Raw genomic sequence first — 15,716 nt, forward strand, 5'->3', positions numbered from 1 at the left:
ACAGCATGGATGAAACTTGGGGAAAATGAAATTACCCAGTCAAAAAGGAAACATATTGTGTGATTCTACTTTTATGAAGTACCTGAATAGTCAAATTCATAGAGACAGAAAAAATAGTGGTTATGGGGGCTGAGGGGGAGGAGGAATGCAGAATTATTGCTTAATGAGTACAGACTTTCAGTCTGAGATTATGAGAATCAACTAGAAATGGATAGTGGTTGCTGTGGACTGAATGGTGTGTCCCCCCAAATTCACATATTAAAACCTCATCCTGAAATGCAAATCAAACCTGTAATATGGTATCACCTCACACTAATCAGAATGGCCATCATTCAAAAGTCCACAAACGATAAATGCTGGAGAGGGGGTGGAGAAAAGGGAACCCTCCTACACTGCTGGTGGGAATGTAGTTTGGTGTAGCCATTGTGGAAAACAGTATGGACAGTCTTCAAAAACTAAAAATAGACTTACCCTATGATCCAGCAATCCCACTCCTGGGCATATATCTGAAGGGAACTCTAATGTGAAAAGATACATGCACCCCAATTTTCATGGCAGCACTGTGTACAATAGCCAAGACATGGAAGCAAACTAAATATCCATCAACAGATGACAGGATAAAGGTGTGGTATATTTGTACAATGGAATACTAATCAGCCATAAAAAAAGAATAAAATAATGCCATTTGCAGCAACATGGATGGACCTAGAGATGGTCATTCTAAGTGAAGTAAGCCAGAAAGAGAAAGAAAAATACCATATGATATCACTCATATGTAGACTCTAAAAAGAAAAAGAAAGAAGACCAAGGACACTATGAACTCATCTACAAAACAGAAACAGACCAGCAGACATAGTAAACAATCTTTTGGTTACTGGGGAAAGGGGGTGGGAAGGGATACATTTGGAAGTTTAAGATTTACAAATGTTAGCCACTGTATATAAAAATAGATTTAAAAAAATTTTTCTGCTGTATAGCACAGGGAGCTATGTTTAATATCTTGTAATAACCTTTAATGAAAAAGAATATTAAAATGAATATATGTATGTATATGCATGACTGGGACACTGTGCTGTACACCAGAAATTGACACATTGTAACTGACTGTACTTCAATTAAAAACCAAAAAAAACGAGATATCTATGGAGGAAAAAAAAAAACCTCATCCTAATGTCATGATATTTGGAGATGGGGCCTTTGAGGGGTGGTTAGGTTATGAGAGGGGTTAGTGTTCTTATAGAAGAGACCCCAGAGAGCTCTCAGCTCCCTCCAACCTAAGAGGACACAGTGAGGAGATGGCTGTCTGTGAAACAGAAAGCAGGTTCTTACCAGACATCTAATCTGCCAGCTCCTTGATCTTGGACTTCCAGCATGCTAGAATGGTGAGAAGTAAATTTCTGTTTACAGCCACCCAGCCAGCCTATGGTATTTTTGTTATAGCGTCCCATAAGGACTAAGACAGTGGTGATGGTTGCACAACATTGCGAATGTTCTTAATGTCACGAATTGTACACTTAAAAATGGCTAAAATGGTAAATTTAATGTTATATATGTTTTACTGCAATAAAAGCTAATTTTTGAAAACCACAATTTAAAAAAAGGACATTTGTAAATGGTAAAATTTGTATAAGGTGTGTAGATTATATAACAATGGTGTGCCAATGTTAATTTTCTCACTTTGGTAAATGTACTGGTTATCCAAGAAAATGTCCTTTTTTTAAAAAGAGAAATATATATGAAGTATTTAGGGGCAAAGAGGCAATATGTTGCAATCTACTCTCAAACGGTTCAGAAAAATTAATGTATACAAATTATTCATGTATGCTAGACAGAATGGTAAAGGAAATGGGGAATGTGGGTGTAATGTATAAGAGAATTTGTACTATTATTGTAGCTTTTTGGTAAATCTAAAATTATTTCAAAATAAGCAGTTTTTAAAATTGGAAGAGGAAACTGACTGGAAAGAAAGGAGACGCTGCTTGGGGGAAACAGAATTCTAGTGCCTGAGATTCCCTTGCAGCAAGCTGTCCAGGCCTCCACAGCTCTGGGATGCCCTAACCCTGGCGGATCAGGATCAGGGGTTACAGGATTTCACCGCACTGACTGGTGGGGAAGAAATTAGTCAGATCCAGAAAGACAAATACTGTATGACTTCACTCATATGTGTAATCTTAAAAAAACCAACGAAACAAACAAAATAAAACAAAAGCAGACCCACAGATACAGAGATCAGATTAGTGGTAACCAGAGGGAAAGTGGGTTGAGGGTGGGTGAAATGGATGAAGGGGGTCAACTGTATGGTGACTGATGGTAACCAGCCTTGTGGTGATCACCCTGTAGTGTATACAAATTATAAAGTGTCGAATTTGCGGGTGGGGTATAGCTCAGTGGTGCTTAGCATGCACGAGGTGCTGGGTTCAATACCCAGTACCTCCCTTAAAAATGGTAAAAATAAAATGTCGAATTATAATGCTGTACTCCTGAAACATACTACTACTACCAATCATCATCATAAAACGTGCAGAACGAATTAGTGGTGACAGACATCACATCCATGTGCGGGGAAGTGGGTACTGACTGGGAAGGGCAGGAAGGAATTATGTGCAGTCCTGGAAATATTCTATGTGTTGATCTGGGTGCTAGTTACAAGTTACCAAGATGTGCACTTAAGCTCTGTGCACTTTTTACTGCATGTGTTAATCCTCCATTAAAAAGATTTAGACTGCTCCCACCCCCACCTTGACACTGCGCACTGAGATTGCGTCCACGTAAACAAGGCATTCCCTTAGACTCAATGGAGATTCGATTTACGTTGTTTGTTATTTCGTTGCTAAGCAACACAGCCTAAACTGCATAACCGACCGACGCCAGCCTTTAACAGCCAGCCTAGGGGATGTGCTAAGCCAAGAGTGATGGGCGCGGACAATCCCAACTCACAGCCCCTTTGTGCGGCGGTGGGAGGTGAGAGTGGGAGGTGAGCAGCTCAGGCGCAGCGGAAGCCCCGGCCCCTCCGGCGTGGGCTGGCTGCGGTGAGCCGCTCTCCCGCCCGCCTGCATCTATCGCTATGGCAACTGCTTCCTCAGTACTGGGGCTAAAATGAGGCTCTGTAGGTGTCGCTTCGTGATTGGAGGTCTCACCTGCCATTGAGTTGTGTGGCCTGAAGAGGAAATTGATGAGTCACTGCGGGGAAAGCCTGACGCTTGTTAGAGAGGGTCACTCGTGCAGAAATGGGGCAGATTTGAGGCTGGAAGGCAGGCCTCAGAGAGAGTGGTGAAGGTTATCTGAAGGGCAGGGGTGGTATGGGTATCAACAGAAAGACCTAAGGACCAGCTAAAACTAAAAAGAGGTGGAAATAAACAAAGACCACCCAAATGAGAAAAACAAAGGCTGTTGCTTCAGAGCTCGCTGTACAAGGAGTCAGCCAACCCTCCTGCGTTTGGCAGAGACTCAGAGACAGGGGGAGGAGTGGGGAAGCTTTATAACAGAAAGAGCTGCAGGTGTGCCCGGAAGCGAGGCTGTTGTCATGGGGAAGCTGGAGGCGGGCTAACTAGAAGGGGGCGGGGCACCCTGTGTGATTGGTTAGGGTTGCTTATTTGGCTTTCTCTGATTGGCCCTAAATTGGAAACGGGGCCAAAAATTAGGGAAGCTGACAGTTACTGATTAAGTGCTGATGGGTCTGGGTTGACTGCTGCAGGGGTGGTGGTTTGGCTTTCTGGGCTGGATCAGAGTTCTATTGTCATAGATGGTCTGGATGTTGTCTGTATATTCTGTATCTCAATGGATACCCAGAAGTTAGTCAAGAGAGTAGTCCTCACGGTCCTATTAACAAGGGAGTGAGGCACTGTGCAGCGTAGGGGCACAGCTATGAGGAGCACCTCAGGAGAAGTTGGGTACTGAGCATCACAGGGAGGAAAGTAAGGGAAGTGGGTGAGGTTAAACACTATCTGACCTCAGAAAAGCAGGGAGCAGGGACACCTCTGATGGGGACTCACAGGGTCTCTTGTGAGTCCGGGACGTGTTCCCGGCATAGGCCCCAGAGCTAAACGCTGAGTGAGGACACTTGGGAGGTGTGGGACCCACCTAACTCACTGACCCTGAGTGTTTTTTCCAGCTCCTGCCTCATCAGACCGTTGAGAATTGAATGAGCTAATATGCATCAAGTTCATTGTACAGTGCCCGGCACTTGGCAAGTGCTTGGTCAATGTTAGATAATATTTTAGGGCTTCTGAATAATTGGTCAAAACTGAAATTAAGTATATTGTTAGGATCAGAGTCAAACTGTGTTAATGTAACTGTCAACAAAAGCATTAGAAACCTGGCCTCAGAGTGGGGTGGAGAAGGCTGGTGAGTGGCTTGAAGGGGCCAGCAGTAGGAACATCACCTGTGGGCACCAAGAGAGTACACGTGTGTTCCAGCCTAGACTGCATACCCTCCCCAGGGGCAGAGGAGGAAGATGGTCATAGGCCAGTGGGGAGACTGGCAAGACCCCTAGAACTGTGTTTGGAGTGAGAGAGGATCAGTTCTCTGAAAGAGAGGTAGGTATTGTAGCCAGGAGAAGGGGAGATGGAGAACTTTACAAACAATAATAACATGTACGTTTATTCATATACTTAAAGTTTGTGGTTAAAAAAAAACCTTAAAAATGTAGAAATTCTAGTTAGACTCTAAGCCGTCAGAATACTAATCATTCCATGAGTTCCCCAAGTGAGGTTGTAAAAAAGATTCTTTCTGAGGAAAACTGGAAAGTCCCTAATTCAAAGGTAACCTTGGAAGACAGGAAGCAGGTCTGAGGCATGCCTGACTTGCTTATCTTTGGGGTCTAACAGCATAGTGCACAAAATAAGCACTTAGTAAATGTTTGGTGATAATGAAGATGTACAGGAAGATAACAAAAGAAACTCAGCTTCAGAGCTTAGTGGTGTCCATAAATATAGGAGTGAGGAGTGCCAAGAGAATCCCTAAAGGTTCCTTTGGACTTCACTCATCTAAGATAAAATCTCTAGGAAGAACTTTGTGTAAGAGCAACCGCACAATTTCAGGTTTGAAGCCCAAATATCAGATGAAAATTTATATGTCAAGAGACTAATCAGTTAGAGAGGGACTCCCTTGGGGCCCTGGGGGCTGCCTCTGGACACTGCATGTAACCATGTGTGGCAGAGGCGGTTGACACTGGGGATTTTGGCTACAGCCTCTGGAGCTAGCAAGTCAATACTGAAGTTTGGGCTAGCAGTGAGGCATGAGTATTAGCTTCCTGTGGCTGCTGTAACAAATGACCACAAACTAGATGGCTTAAGACAACAGAAATTTATCTCTCACACTTCTAGAGACCAGAAGTCTGAGATCAAAGTGTTGGCAGGGCAAGACTTCCTACAGAGGGTCTGAGGAGAATCCATTCCTTGCCTCTTTCAGTTTCTAGAGTTTGCCAGTGTTCCTTGACCTGTGGCTGCATCAATCCAATCTCTGCTTTCATCTTCTCGTGGCCACCTCTTCTGTGTGTCTCAAATCTGCCTCTGCCTCACTCTTATAAGGACACCTATCACTGGATTTATGGTCCACCTGGATAATCCAAGATGATATCATGTCAAAATCCTTAATTTAATTATATCTACAAAAACTTTTTCTAAATAAGGTAACATTCACAGGTTCCAGGGATTAGGGTGTGGACAAATTTTGGGGGCCACCATTCAGTCGATGACAACATCTCCCAAGGCAGTAACATTAAGAAGTTCATAGTTCATTCCTGAAAATGCTTGTTTGTTTGTTTGGGGGGTGGTAATTATGTTTATTTATTTATTAAGTGGAGGTATTGAGGATTGAACCCTGGACCTCATGCATGTTATGCCTACACTCTACCACTGAGCTATACCTTCCTCCCTTGAAAATGCTTGTTGACTGCCATGGAGCTCCCAAGATGTTCTGGAGTTGAACCCATGAATTCACGTGGAACAACCCACATCCAACCACACTTGGAGATGGGATCTATTGCCAGCCTGTGGTAATCTGACATAGCCTGGGATATTTAAGAAATTCCTGGTCTAAAGGATCCTCTGGATGTGGAAATTTCCATGGTTAACTTAGATGCTTTTCTACTCTCAAGGGTAGACCTCTTGGTCCATGTATCCTTGGGGTCCTTGGGGTCCTTGGGGTCCTTGGGGCTTGTACGGCTCAGCAATTTGCAGAGTGCATGCTCAGGCACTCTAGCTGTGTGAGATGGCCTCTTAGAAAAGGGTTCAGTGGCCAAGGCCAGGCAGACAGCCCTGACAACCATACTCCCCTCTGAGGATCCTCAGTACAATTTAATAGCTTAAAGGCACCCAGAGATCCTATAGTAGAGAATACCAGTATTTCCCCACTGGCCTGCAATGCTTTACAATTCATAAGTCACACTTTGCTTTGGAAGGGAGACCTACTGAAAAGGAAATGTACACGCATGTGTTTGCACCGTGTCTTCTGCATTGGCAGAACGAGGAAATGTCAGATTATGCCTCCTTTCTGACCCCATTTGCCACCTCAGAGCTTGTGCCAGCTGCTGACTCTAAAGAGCTCTGGTCTGCTAGGCACCAGCTCACCTGCCGACTCGAGCGTGCTTGCCCAGGACTTGCTGACCTGCTTCACGTTGCAGCAGAGAGCACAGAACCCTCTGTTGTGCCGAGTCCTCTGAGGCCCTCCCAACATCCTGCTCTTTTATAACAGTTAAGGGGCATGTGGGTGAGCTCTTGTGTATGTGGCACCAAATAAAGCATCTCCTTCATCTGCTTCATTGAGTAATGAGGTCAGAAATGTGGCAACTCAATATGATTGTGTGTGGCTCAAGCTCAGCTTCTCTTCTTCTTCCCTTGTCTCTTCAGAAGGAACACTCAAGGCCCAGCTTACATCACACGGACAGACAGTCAGGACACCGTCACCCAGGAAGACCTGAGGGGGTCAACTATGATTTACCTGTCTGTCTCTTTCTTTCTTCCTTTTTTGGGGGCAAGAATTAGGAGAATGACACAAACAGAACAAGGTTTTATTTCATTGGAAAAATTACAGGAGAAGTTTGTCATAAAAGGCTGAAAAGTTTTTGTAAAATACACTTGTCATTATGAGTATCAACAAGAATGTTTTTAACGATAACAGGCACTTTCAAATTCAAGAATAATTTTAAAATTTGGCTGTCCTACTTAATGGAAAAGATACGAATGAGAGAATATGAAGGACCATGGCTTTCATGTGTTACTCCACAGATTATTAATAAATGCTGAGAATCTGCAGCCGTCACTTTAACCGAGTGATCAAACTCAGCAACGATCATCGTGGTCCAACCTGGCATCCTGGCCTCCTGATGGGCTACCACATGAACAACACAACATCGATGAAATATTCTTGCTAAAAAAATGTTTAGCTCGAATCATATCAAGCCTCCAGGCTAACTTTCAGTTTAAGGAAATACAGGGGCTAAAGGAACAGTTAAATGTCAGCAGGAGGAATCAATCAGACAAATTTAGAATGAAAGATATTGTATAAAACAAACTGTCCTGTGATCTGCCGACAGGCATTGTCTTCGGAAAATGAGAGGCACAAAGACTGTTTTAGGTTAAGGGAGACTAGATAGGCTTGAAATCAGTGGCAATGCATGAAGATCAGTCGGATGCTTGTTCAAACAAACTCAAAACAAAACTATAAAAGACCTTCTTGGGACAATTACAAAAACTTTAGATTCTAGATATTATGGTGTGGTAATGGTTTTAAAGGACATTATTCTAACTTTAGGAGATACATGCTAAAGTGCTTGGGGAAAATTGTTCAGACACATACTTCCAAAAGACACAGAAGGAAAAGAAAGAAAAACTATAGTTAAAATACATATGGGTAAATGTTAATAATCATTGAATCTAGGTTGAGGGCGTATAGATGTTCATTGTACTATTCCTTCATCTTTCCTGAATATTTGAAAACATTCATAATAAAGTTTTCAGGGAAAAAAAGACTGTGGTCTTGACATAGAAAACAAACTGTGGTTACCAAAGGGAAAGGGGGGAAGGGATAAATTAGGAGTCTGGGATTAACAGATACACACTACTATATATAAAACAGATAAACAACAAGAACCTACTGTACAGCACAGGGAACTCCTTTGAATTTCTTGCAATAACCTATAATGGAAAAGAATCTGAAAAAAAATATGTATATGTATAACTGAATCACTTTGCTGTATACTTGAAACTAACACAAGGTTGGAAATCAACTATATTTCAATAAAAAAAATTTTTTAAAAAACTGTGGTCTTGAAGGCCTTCATCTTAGAAACAGTTTGGCTTAAATTTCAAGTAATTTTTCTATGAATATTGTATCTGAATATATTAGGGATAAGAAACACTTGGAACTTTGGTTTGATGATTTGATTTGACTCAATGTACTTCTTTGTTGAGAATATCTGCCCATAGCATTGAAGTTAAAGTCATTACAAGGAGAAGTGCAGATATAACAGTTCAGACACATCAAACGTTGTGTATCACTGTTGCTCAATTGATATTTCAGCTGCCACCTGAATGTGTCTCTTCCTAAGATAGGCACTCGTACACAGGGTGCTATTTCAGCAGCAAAAAGTATCTCTGGGAAAAGTTTTTGTTTATTCAGCCAATACTTACTGACATACTGCTACCTGTCCAGGCCTGTGTTGGCCTAAGGGAAACTTCAGTAAATGAAAGGTGGCCACTGCTGCTGAAGACCCAAGGCCACAGACGTCCAAATGCACCAGGACAGGTGTGGCCTCATTCATACTCAAGTGCAACATTCTCTAAAGATTTTGCTTCTGCACATCCTAAAAAATTAGGTACACCTTCATTTCTTGATAAATAAAATATTTTATGGTATGTTTAAATAGCAGCAAAGATGTAATTCTGGCATAAAATGGATATTTTTAAATTGTTTCATCACTTAAAAAAAAAGATCCCAGTAAGTATAATTTCTTTGTAATCTCAGTCTGGTAATATCCATATCTGAAGTCTTTGTGGGCCGGTTTCTGTTATCTGTTTGTTAGTCCTTGTTTATATATGTATTTGATTATGCTTAATGTGCAGCTCATCATCCTTGTAAATTTATTTGTGGAAATTCTTTGAGGGCTAGTGTCATAGACTGAACTGACCCCCTAAAGTTCATTTGCTGAAGCCCTAGCCCTCAGTGTGACTGTATTTGGAGATGGAACCTTAAAAAATGTAATTAAGGTTAAATGAGGTCATAAGGGTAGGGCCCTCATCCAATAGGACTGGTGTCCTAAGAGGAAAAGAAAGAGACACCAGGCATGCACAAACACAGACAAGGCCATGTGAGGACGCAGAGGGAAGGTGGCCATCCACAGGTCTAGAACAGAGGCCTCAGGAGCAACCAACCCTTACGACACCTTGATCTTGGACTTCTAGCCTCCATAACTGTGAGAAATAAATGTCTGTTGTTTAAGCCATCCAGTCTGTGGTCTGCTTTTATGCCAGCCCTACCAGACTAAGGTGGCTAGGGAGCAAGTGCATTCTTCTGGAGAGAATTGGTGTTTGACTTTGCCGGGTACTTAGGGGTCCCAGCAGTTCAAGATCCTTTTCAACTAAGTTTACTCCTTGAGATTACTGGGTCACTGGAGTGTCACGAGTTTGAGGTGCAGTCCATGCCAGGGTTGGTTCATGGATACAATTTAACAAGGCTCAGCAGAAACAACTTTTCCTAGACGTTTTGGGATCAGATTTACTTTTGGTTCGCTATTTCCTCTAAGTTAGCAGCCTTGTGGGCCTTGGAGGAGGATCCTGATGGAAGGGCTCTTAGCAGATCTTTCACCTTGGGCAGGCTCTGGGCAGTGATACTTATTCTTCTTGCCACCGGAAACTGTCAAAACACAAGTTCAAAGTTTGCCTGTATCAGCAGAGCAAAAGTGACTGCCATGTTCCGCTTACAACCTGTCCTTAGATTCGGCCTGGTAGTTGCTTTACTATTTTTGTCAACTCTTCAGTGGTTTAAAAAACACGTTTTTAATATTTTATCAAGTATTTTCAACTGCTGTTTGAAAAAATGTAGTCTGCTATGTGCTTAAGGGAAGTGAACATCATTTTTCTCAATATTTTAAAAGAGAAGCTCTTTTACCCTGAGGTTTGTGTGTGGCCTTGAAGGCATCCATGAGTTCCTGGAAACTGTATGCAACATTTTGTGTTTATGCAATTTTTCTGGGGAAAAAAATTCGATAGATTTTATCAGATTGTCAAAGGTATTTTTGACTCAGATTCCCCAAATTTGAGAACCACTGCTTTAGAGTTCCGTCAGCACTTAGCAATTTTAACTAAAAAAGAAATGATTTCAGAAGAATTTCAAACTCATGAAAAAGTTGCAAGTATAGTACAAAAAACCCTCCCATATTGTCTTCACCCAGATTCACCAGCTTTAAACATCTCTCTCTCAGTCATTCACACACACACACACATATACACGTTTTTTTCTGAACCATTTGACTACGAGCTTCAGACCTGATCCTATATCACCCCTAAATACTCCTGTGTGTATTTCACTAAATAAGGACATCCAAAGAAATCTCAGAAATCAACAGATTCAAGCCTACCATTCAAAGAACCTATCCAAATTTCAATTTTGCCAAAAATGTCTTTTTTAGTTCTCAGGTCCAGGATTCCTTCATACATTGCACTTAGTTATCAGGTCTCTTTGGCCTCTTCCAATCTGGAATGTTCCCTAGTCATTCTGTCTATCATGCCCTTGAGAATTTGAAAGCACACAGACCTTATATTTTCTAGGCTGTCACTCAACGTGATTCCATTTGATATTTCTTCATGCCCAGACTCAGGCATGTATTTCTGACAAACTTTGATTTTTCTTAGTATGTCAGTCTATCCCATCACCAGTAATGTTGACCTTGGTCATCTAGTAATGTTGATGTCTTCACTGTAAAGTTACTATTTTTCTTCCTGATTGTTGGACAATGCTCCAATGTTATGCTAAAATCTGGTTCCTCCTCGAAACTACACCCATTCTTAGCCTCCACTGACAACTGCAGTCTCAACCACTATCAGGTTGGTAAGTGATTTTCTGTTCATATCATTCCTTTTACATTTATTGGTTGGCATTATACTGCAAAGGAAGAACTTTTCTTTCTCCCTACTGATTTATGTCATGATGAGCTCATGGATTCCTCTTTTATTCAATAGGTTGTAATCTGTTACTTAAATACTTATTTTGATGCTCAAATTGTCCCCACATTGGCCAATGGGAGTCCCATGAGCCAGTTTCTTTATCCTTGTAACATGGCTCTATTGTTTTTTGAGCACTTTCTTAATTTCCAGCACAAGACGTTCTAGGCTCATCTTGTAGTTTTCCCACTCCAGCTCTAAAATCTGACATTTCTTCAGAGAATCTTGGTTCCTCTTTTTTTCCCCCTCTTATAAGTATTTTTTTGAAAAATATTGAACTTTTTTTTAGAGCAGTTTAAGATTCAGGGCAAAAGTGAGAGGAAGGGACAAATATTTCCATATACCCCTGCACAGCCTCCCCCACTGTCAGCATCCCACCATGTTACCTTTGTTACAACTGATAGAATTGACACCTCATAATCACCCGAAGTCCATAGTTTGCATTACAGTTCATTTGGTGTTGTTCATTCTGTGGATTTGGTCAAATGTATAATGACATATGTCTATCATTATGGTATCAAACAGTCTTGGTTCCTTTCAGTGGAGCATGGTATTAGAAACCAAAATCTGTGTACTCAGTATGCTCAGAGCTACTGGGGTATCACTGCATGTAGCTCCTCTCAGGATCTTTCAGAGTGAAAAACAAGAAAAAAATATATATAACAAATATATATTTCCTAGTATATACATTTAATATCTGATATATATTATATATAGGTATATATATTATATATGTATATATATATAAAATTGACACTTGAACGACATGGGTTTGAACTGCATGGGCCCACTTATACTTGACATTTTTTCAATAAATAGGTACTACAGTACTACATGGTCCGAGGTTGGTTGAATTTAAGGATGTCGAACTGTAGATAGGAGGGCTGATTATAAAGTTGTACTCGGATTTCCAGCTGCCCCTAACCCCTGCATTGTTCATGGGTCAACTGTATATATTTTTATTTGTGTTTATACTTTAAAAAATGAGTTCATAATGATACCTATATTTCCAATCAAACACCTCAGGGTTCTTTCTAGCCTCTCCCCTTTCCATGTTGGTATTTTCTCCAACAGTGGGAAATCTGATCATCATTCTTCAACATAATCAATTGTCCAACCACACCAGTCTACTCTCTCTGCCACATGCATGCCTCTCCCTTCAGCCCCCATGTTCTTGCCCACATTACTGTTGCCTCACCACAGGAACACAAGAGAAATGGAATAGAAAAGTGGAAGGGAAGGGAAGATGAGAGGGAAGCGGGGATATGAAGGGAAGAGTTTAGTGTTAAGATAATGCCATAAACTGCCTTCAATAATTTGTTAACATTAATAATGTTATGCTTACAGTAAGGCACTTTGCCTAATTATCATATTTATACTTGGTCCACAGCAATTCTGTGCATCTGTTCCAAAGTCATGGGTTTCTGCATAAACAAAGCTCACAGTAAAAAGTTGAAGGTTTAATGGTAATGTTAACAGTGTGGCTGCTAATGGCAAACAGGTGAGGTTTAAAACTTGGAGGCCTGGAGTTGGACAGACTTGTGCTCTAATTTAGTTCCTCTTCTACAAATGGCCAAAAGCAAGTTACTTATCAGCTGTGAGTCTCAGATGCCTCATCTGTAAAATGGGTATAGTATATACTTCACAAGATTGCTATTAATGTTCACTGGATGTCAAAGGGATTTGGGTTAATTATTGTTATTGTTAAACTTAGTGCTCAGAAAATTATAGTGTGTCCTCCTACACATCTCCTGTTGCTCATATTATTGCTATATGGAAACTCAGAATTACTAAACTATTGTACCCTCATGGCACAATAAACACACACACACACAGACACTGGAACCACATGTGTGCTATACCTCTAAATATTTCTTTTGATCCAAATAACTTTTCCTCAGATTGAAATTCTGTAGGAATTCTAACATAGGTTTCCTTGGATAAAAGTGAGGCAAACGAAAATATTTCTTGACAATCTTGGTGTCCTTGTTTGAAATTAATGAGAATTCTAATCATAATGCATATCTATTGTTTTGTCCTCCTGGTTCCTGTGGAAGATGTTTTTTCTGCACTTCAACAGTGTAGTTTAATGGCAGTGTACATGTTCTTACAGATCCTGATTCTTCAGCATAGTCATTTGGTTTAGGAACAGGCACCTAGCTGGACCAATTAACCGTTCTTCCTTATAAATTGTTAACTTGAGGCCAGAGATCATCACCCTCAGTCTGCCTGATGACGAAGCTGAAGATATGACCTTGGGAGCTATTAGTGGCCTTGTCTCCAGCCATGTGGAAGAAGCTGGTCTGACAGCATGAAACTGATGGGCAGGGAAAAGCAGAGCTGAAGGTTGTGGGCAGACAGGGGACTCTGGTTCTAGCAATCCCTGAGGTCCGCTGGACCACCACCCTTGTCACAGTTTGTTCATGTGAACTGTGTATTCCTCCCTTTTGCCTACCACCTTAGTTGGGTTCCTGTCTTGGTAACCAAGAGAGGTCTGACTGACTTATGTATCTCAAAGGGCTTGTTGTGAGGACTAAGGCCTGACACATAGCAGGGACTCAATAAATGTTGGTTGATTACTCATATTTAACCTCCAAAGGCTGAAATGAAAAAAAGGTGCGGCAAATCTCAATTCTAGAAGTAACTTTCCTTTGAGCATCAAAAGGGAAGACACGTGAAGAGAAAAGGATGGAGTTCTCCACCCCCACCACATACACCACACCCCTCCAATCCTAGCCCAGTTCTACTGCCTGGAGGCTCACACACCTGCCCTGAAATTCAACTAGCACTCCCTTCTGCGAATCTCAAAGTCTACCTCTCTCAGAATCCTTCTCCCTTTTGCTGTACGACACCTAAGACTGAGTCCGGTGGTCCTGAAAACTGTGCCCCTGGTCTGAGCTTAGTGAGAAGTGGTCTGCCACAGGCCTTACGGGGGATTTGAGTGGTGTCCTGCTGAGTGGAAGGGATGGGGTTCAGAGAGTGAGCCTCCTTCAGATTCAATTTCTTGGGAGATAATATAGTCTAAACATACTTGAGGAAAAGCGTAAATATGCTCAGTTCTCAAGGTCATCCCTAGACATCAGTGGGTTTCCGTTATTATGACAAGAATTTGAATTCTTTCCTGTCTTGGGTAACAGGAGTGACATTGGTCAAATGACTCACATTAGTCTTCAAGGGCTGCTCTCTTTCTGGAGTATTCTATGTCAGTATTTTTGTCTCTTTCTAGACTGACGAGGCTTGGGGGAGTTGTTCTTCCCAATTCCTTCACTCACACAGATGGAAAAAAGATCGCTAGCATTCTTGAATCTATTTCTGCAAGTCATCTGCATATTCTTTAAAATCTGTCATTGGGATTAGAGACATCTTAAATTCTACTCAGGCAAGTCTAAAGTGGCGGCCTTCTGGCCTGTATTAAACAGTTCATTTAGAGAAAAAGCCAGGGATGATGGTGAGGAAAGGTGGTGTACTGATGGAGGCAGAGCTCTCATCAGGCCAAGGCAATTTAGCTTTGGCCAGGTAAGCGTCTGTAACTCAGTATATCAAGCCGTGTCAGTATCTGAACCGATTTCCCGTAGAGGCGGATGTTTCAACCTCCAGCCTAAGCAGTTTACTGAAGTAGTCCTTCCAACCAACTGCGTACGTCTCCCTAGGTGTAATTTTGGTAAAGTTAAGGCTTGCCTTTTCAGTTTCAGTGATAAATTAGTCCTTTCTCAAAATGTGCATCACAACTGCCCGCGTGCGGAACAAAAATGCACATTCCTCGACACGCGGCCACGGAATGTCGGGGCGGGGGGAGGTGGGTGCAGAACTCGTATTTTCACAGGCGCCCAGGTAATTCTTCGGCCCTGAGACCTGCCTTTGCAGTGCACCGCAGCCCGGCCGGCGCTGGGCTCGCCGCCCCGCCGTCAGGCGCTCGCTCACGCTGCTCGCCTCCCTCGGCTCTGAGCCTTCTTTGTGGCCTCCCTCGGTGTCACCAGAGTTCAGCTCCTACTAAGGTTTCAGCCTCGCTGCCTCGTGCAGCCCTCGGGACAAGGTCCAGGTGGCCCGACGTCCATAGGGGTACCCACCCGGGTTCCAGGAAAGGCCCACACCGCCCCCCGCAGCCGCCGACTCCCGAGCGTGCGCGCCGCGGCCACTGCCGGAAGTGACGGCACCTGTCGTTGGGTCGCTCCACCCCTTCCGCCTCCGCGCCCCGCCCAGGCCTCTCCCCACCGCTCTCCCCGCCCCTCCCCCCCGCCCGCTTTCAGTCAGCCTCTCTCCCTCTCCCTCTCCCCTTCTCTCCTTCCTGTCGCTTCCTCTCTCGCACCTGAGCTCACGCACCTGCCTGGGCCCAGCTCCGCTCCCTCCTCCCTCCTCCCCTTCCCTCCCTCCCTCCCCGCCCCGGCCGGAAGGCTCCGGCTTTGGCCGCGGAAGCCTCGCGGCTGCGTCACCGCCGCCCCCCCAGACAAGATGGACACCGCCGAGGAAGGTAAGTCGGCGGCGCCCGCGCCCTTGCTCCGGCGCCGGGGTTCGGGCCGGGCCCGCGCCGGGTCCGCGGCGCTCGAGGCGGGCGGCGGA

At 43.1% G+C, this 15,716-nt stretch overlaps 1 protein-coding gene across 4 annotated transcripts in view; it reads left to right on the plus strand.

Annotated features, from left to right (window-relative positions):
* Window positions 1–15,372: 15,372 nt before the first annotated feature.
* MARCHF6 (membrane associated ring-CH-type finger 6) overlaps window positions 15,373–15,716 on the plus strand; it is a 69,664-nt gene continuing 69,320 nt past the window's right edge. For all 4 annotated transcript variants that reach the window (XM_064479525.1, XM_064479541.1, XM_064479535.1 and 1 more), the window contains exon 1: window positions 15,373–15,627. In XM_064479525.1, the coding sequence (XP_064335595.1) occupies window positions 15,609–15,627 (19 nt within the window). In that variant the 5' untranslated portion in view covers window positions 15,373–15,608. The remainder of the gene's footprint in view (window positions 15,628–15,716) is intronic.

Source organism: Camelus dromedarius, chromosome 3, assembly GCF_036321535.1.
Source record: "Camelus dromedarius isolate mCamDro1 chromosome 3, mCamDro1.pat, whole genome shotgun sequence".
Lineage (NCBI taxonomy): Eukaryota > Metazoa > Chordata > Mammalia > Artiodactyla > Camelidae > Camelus > Camelus dromedarius.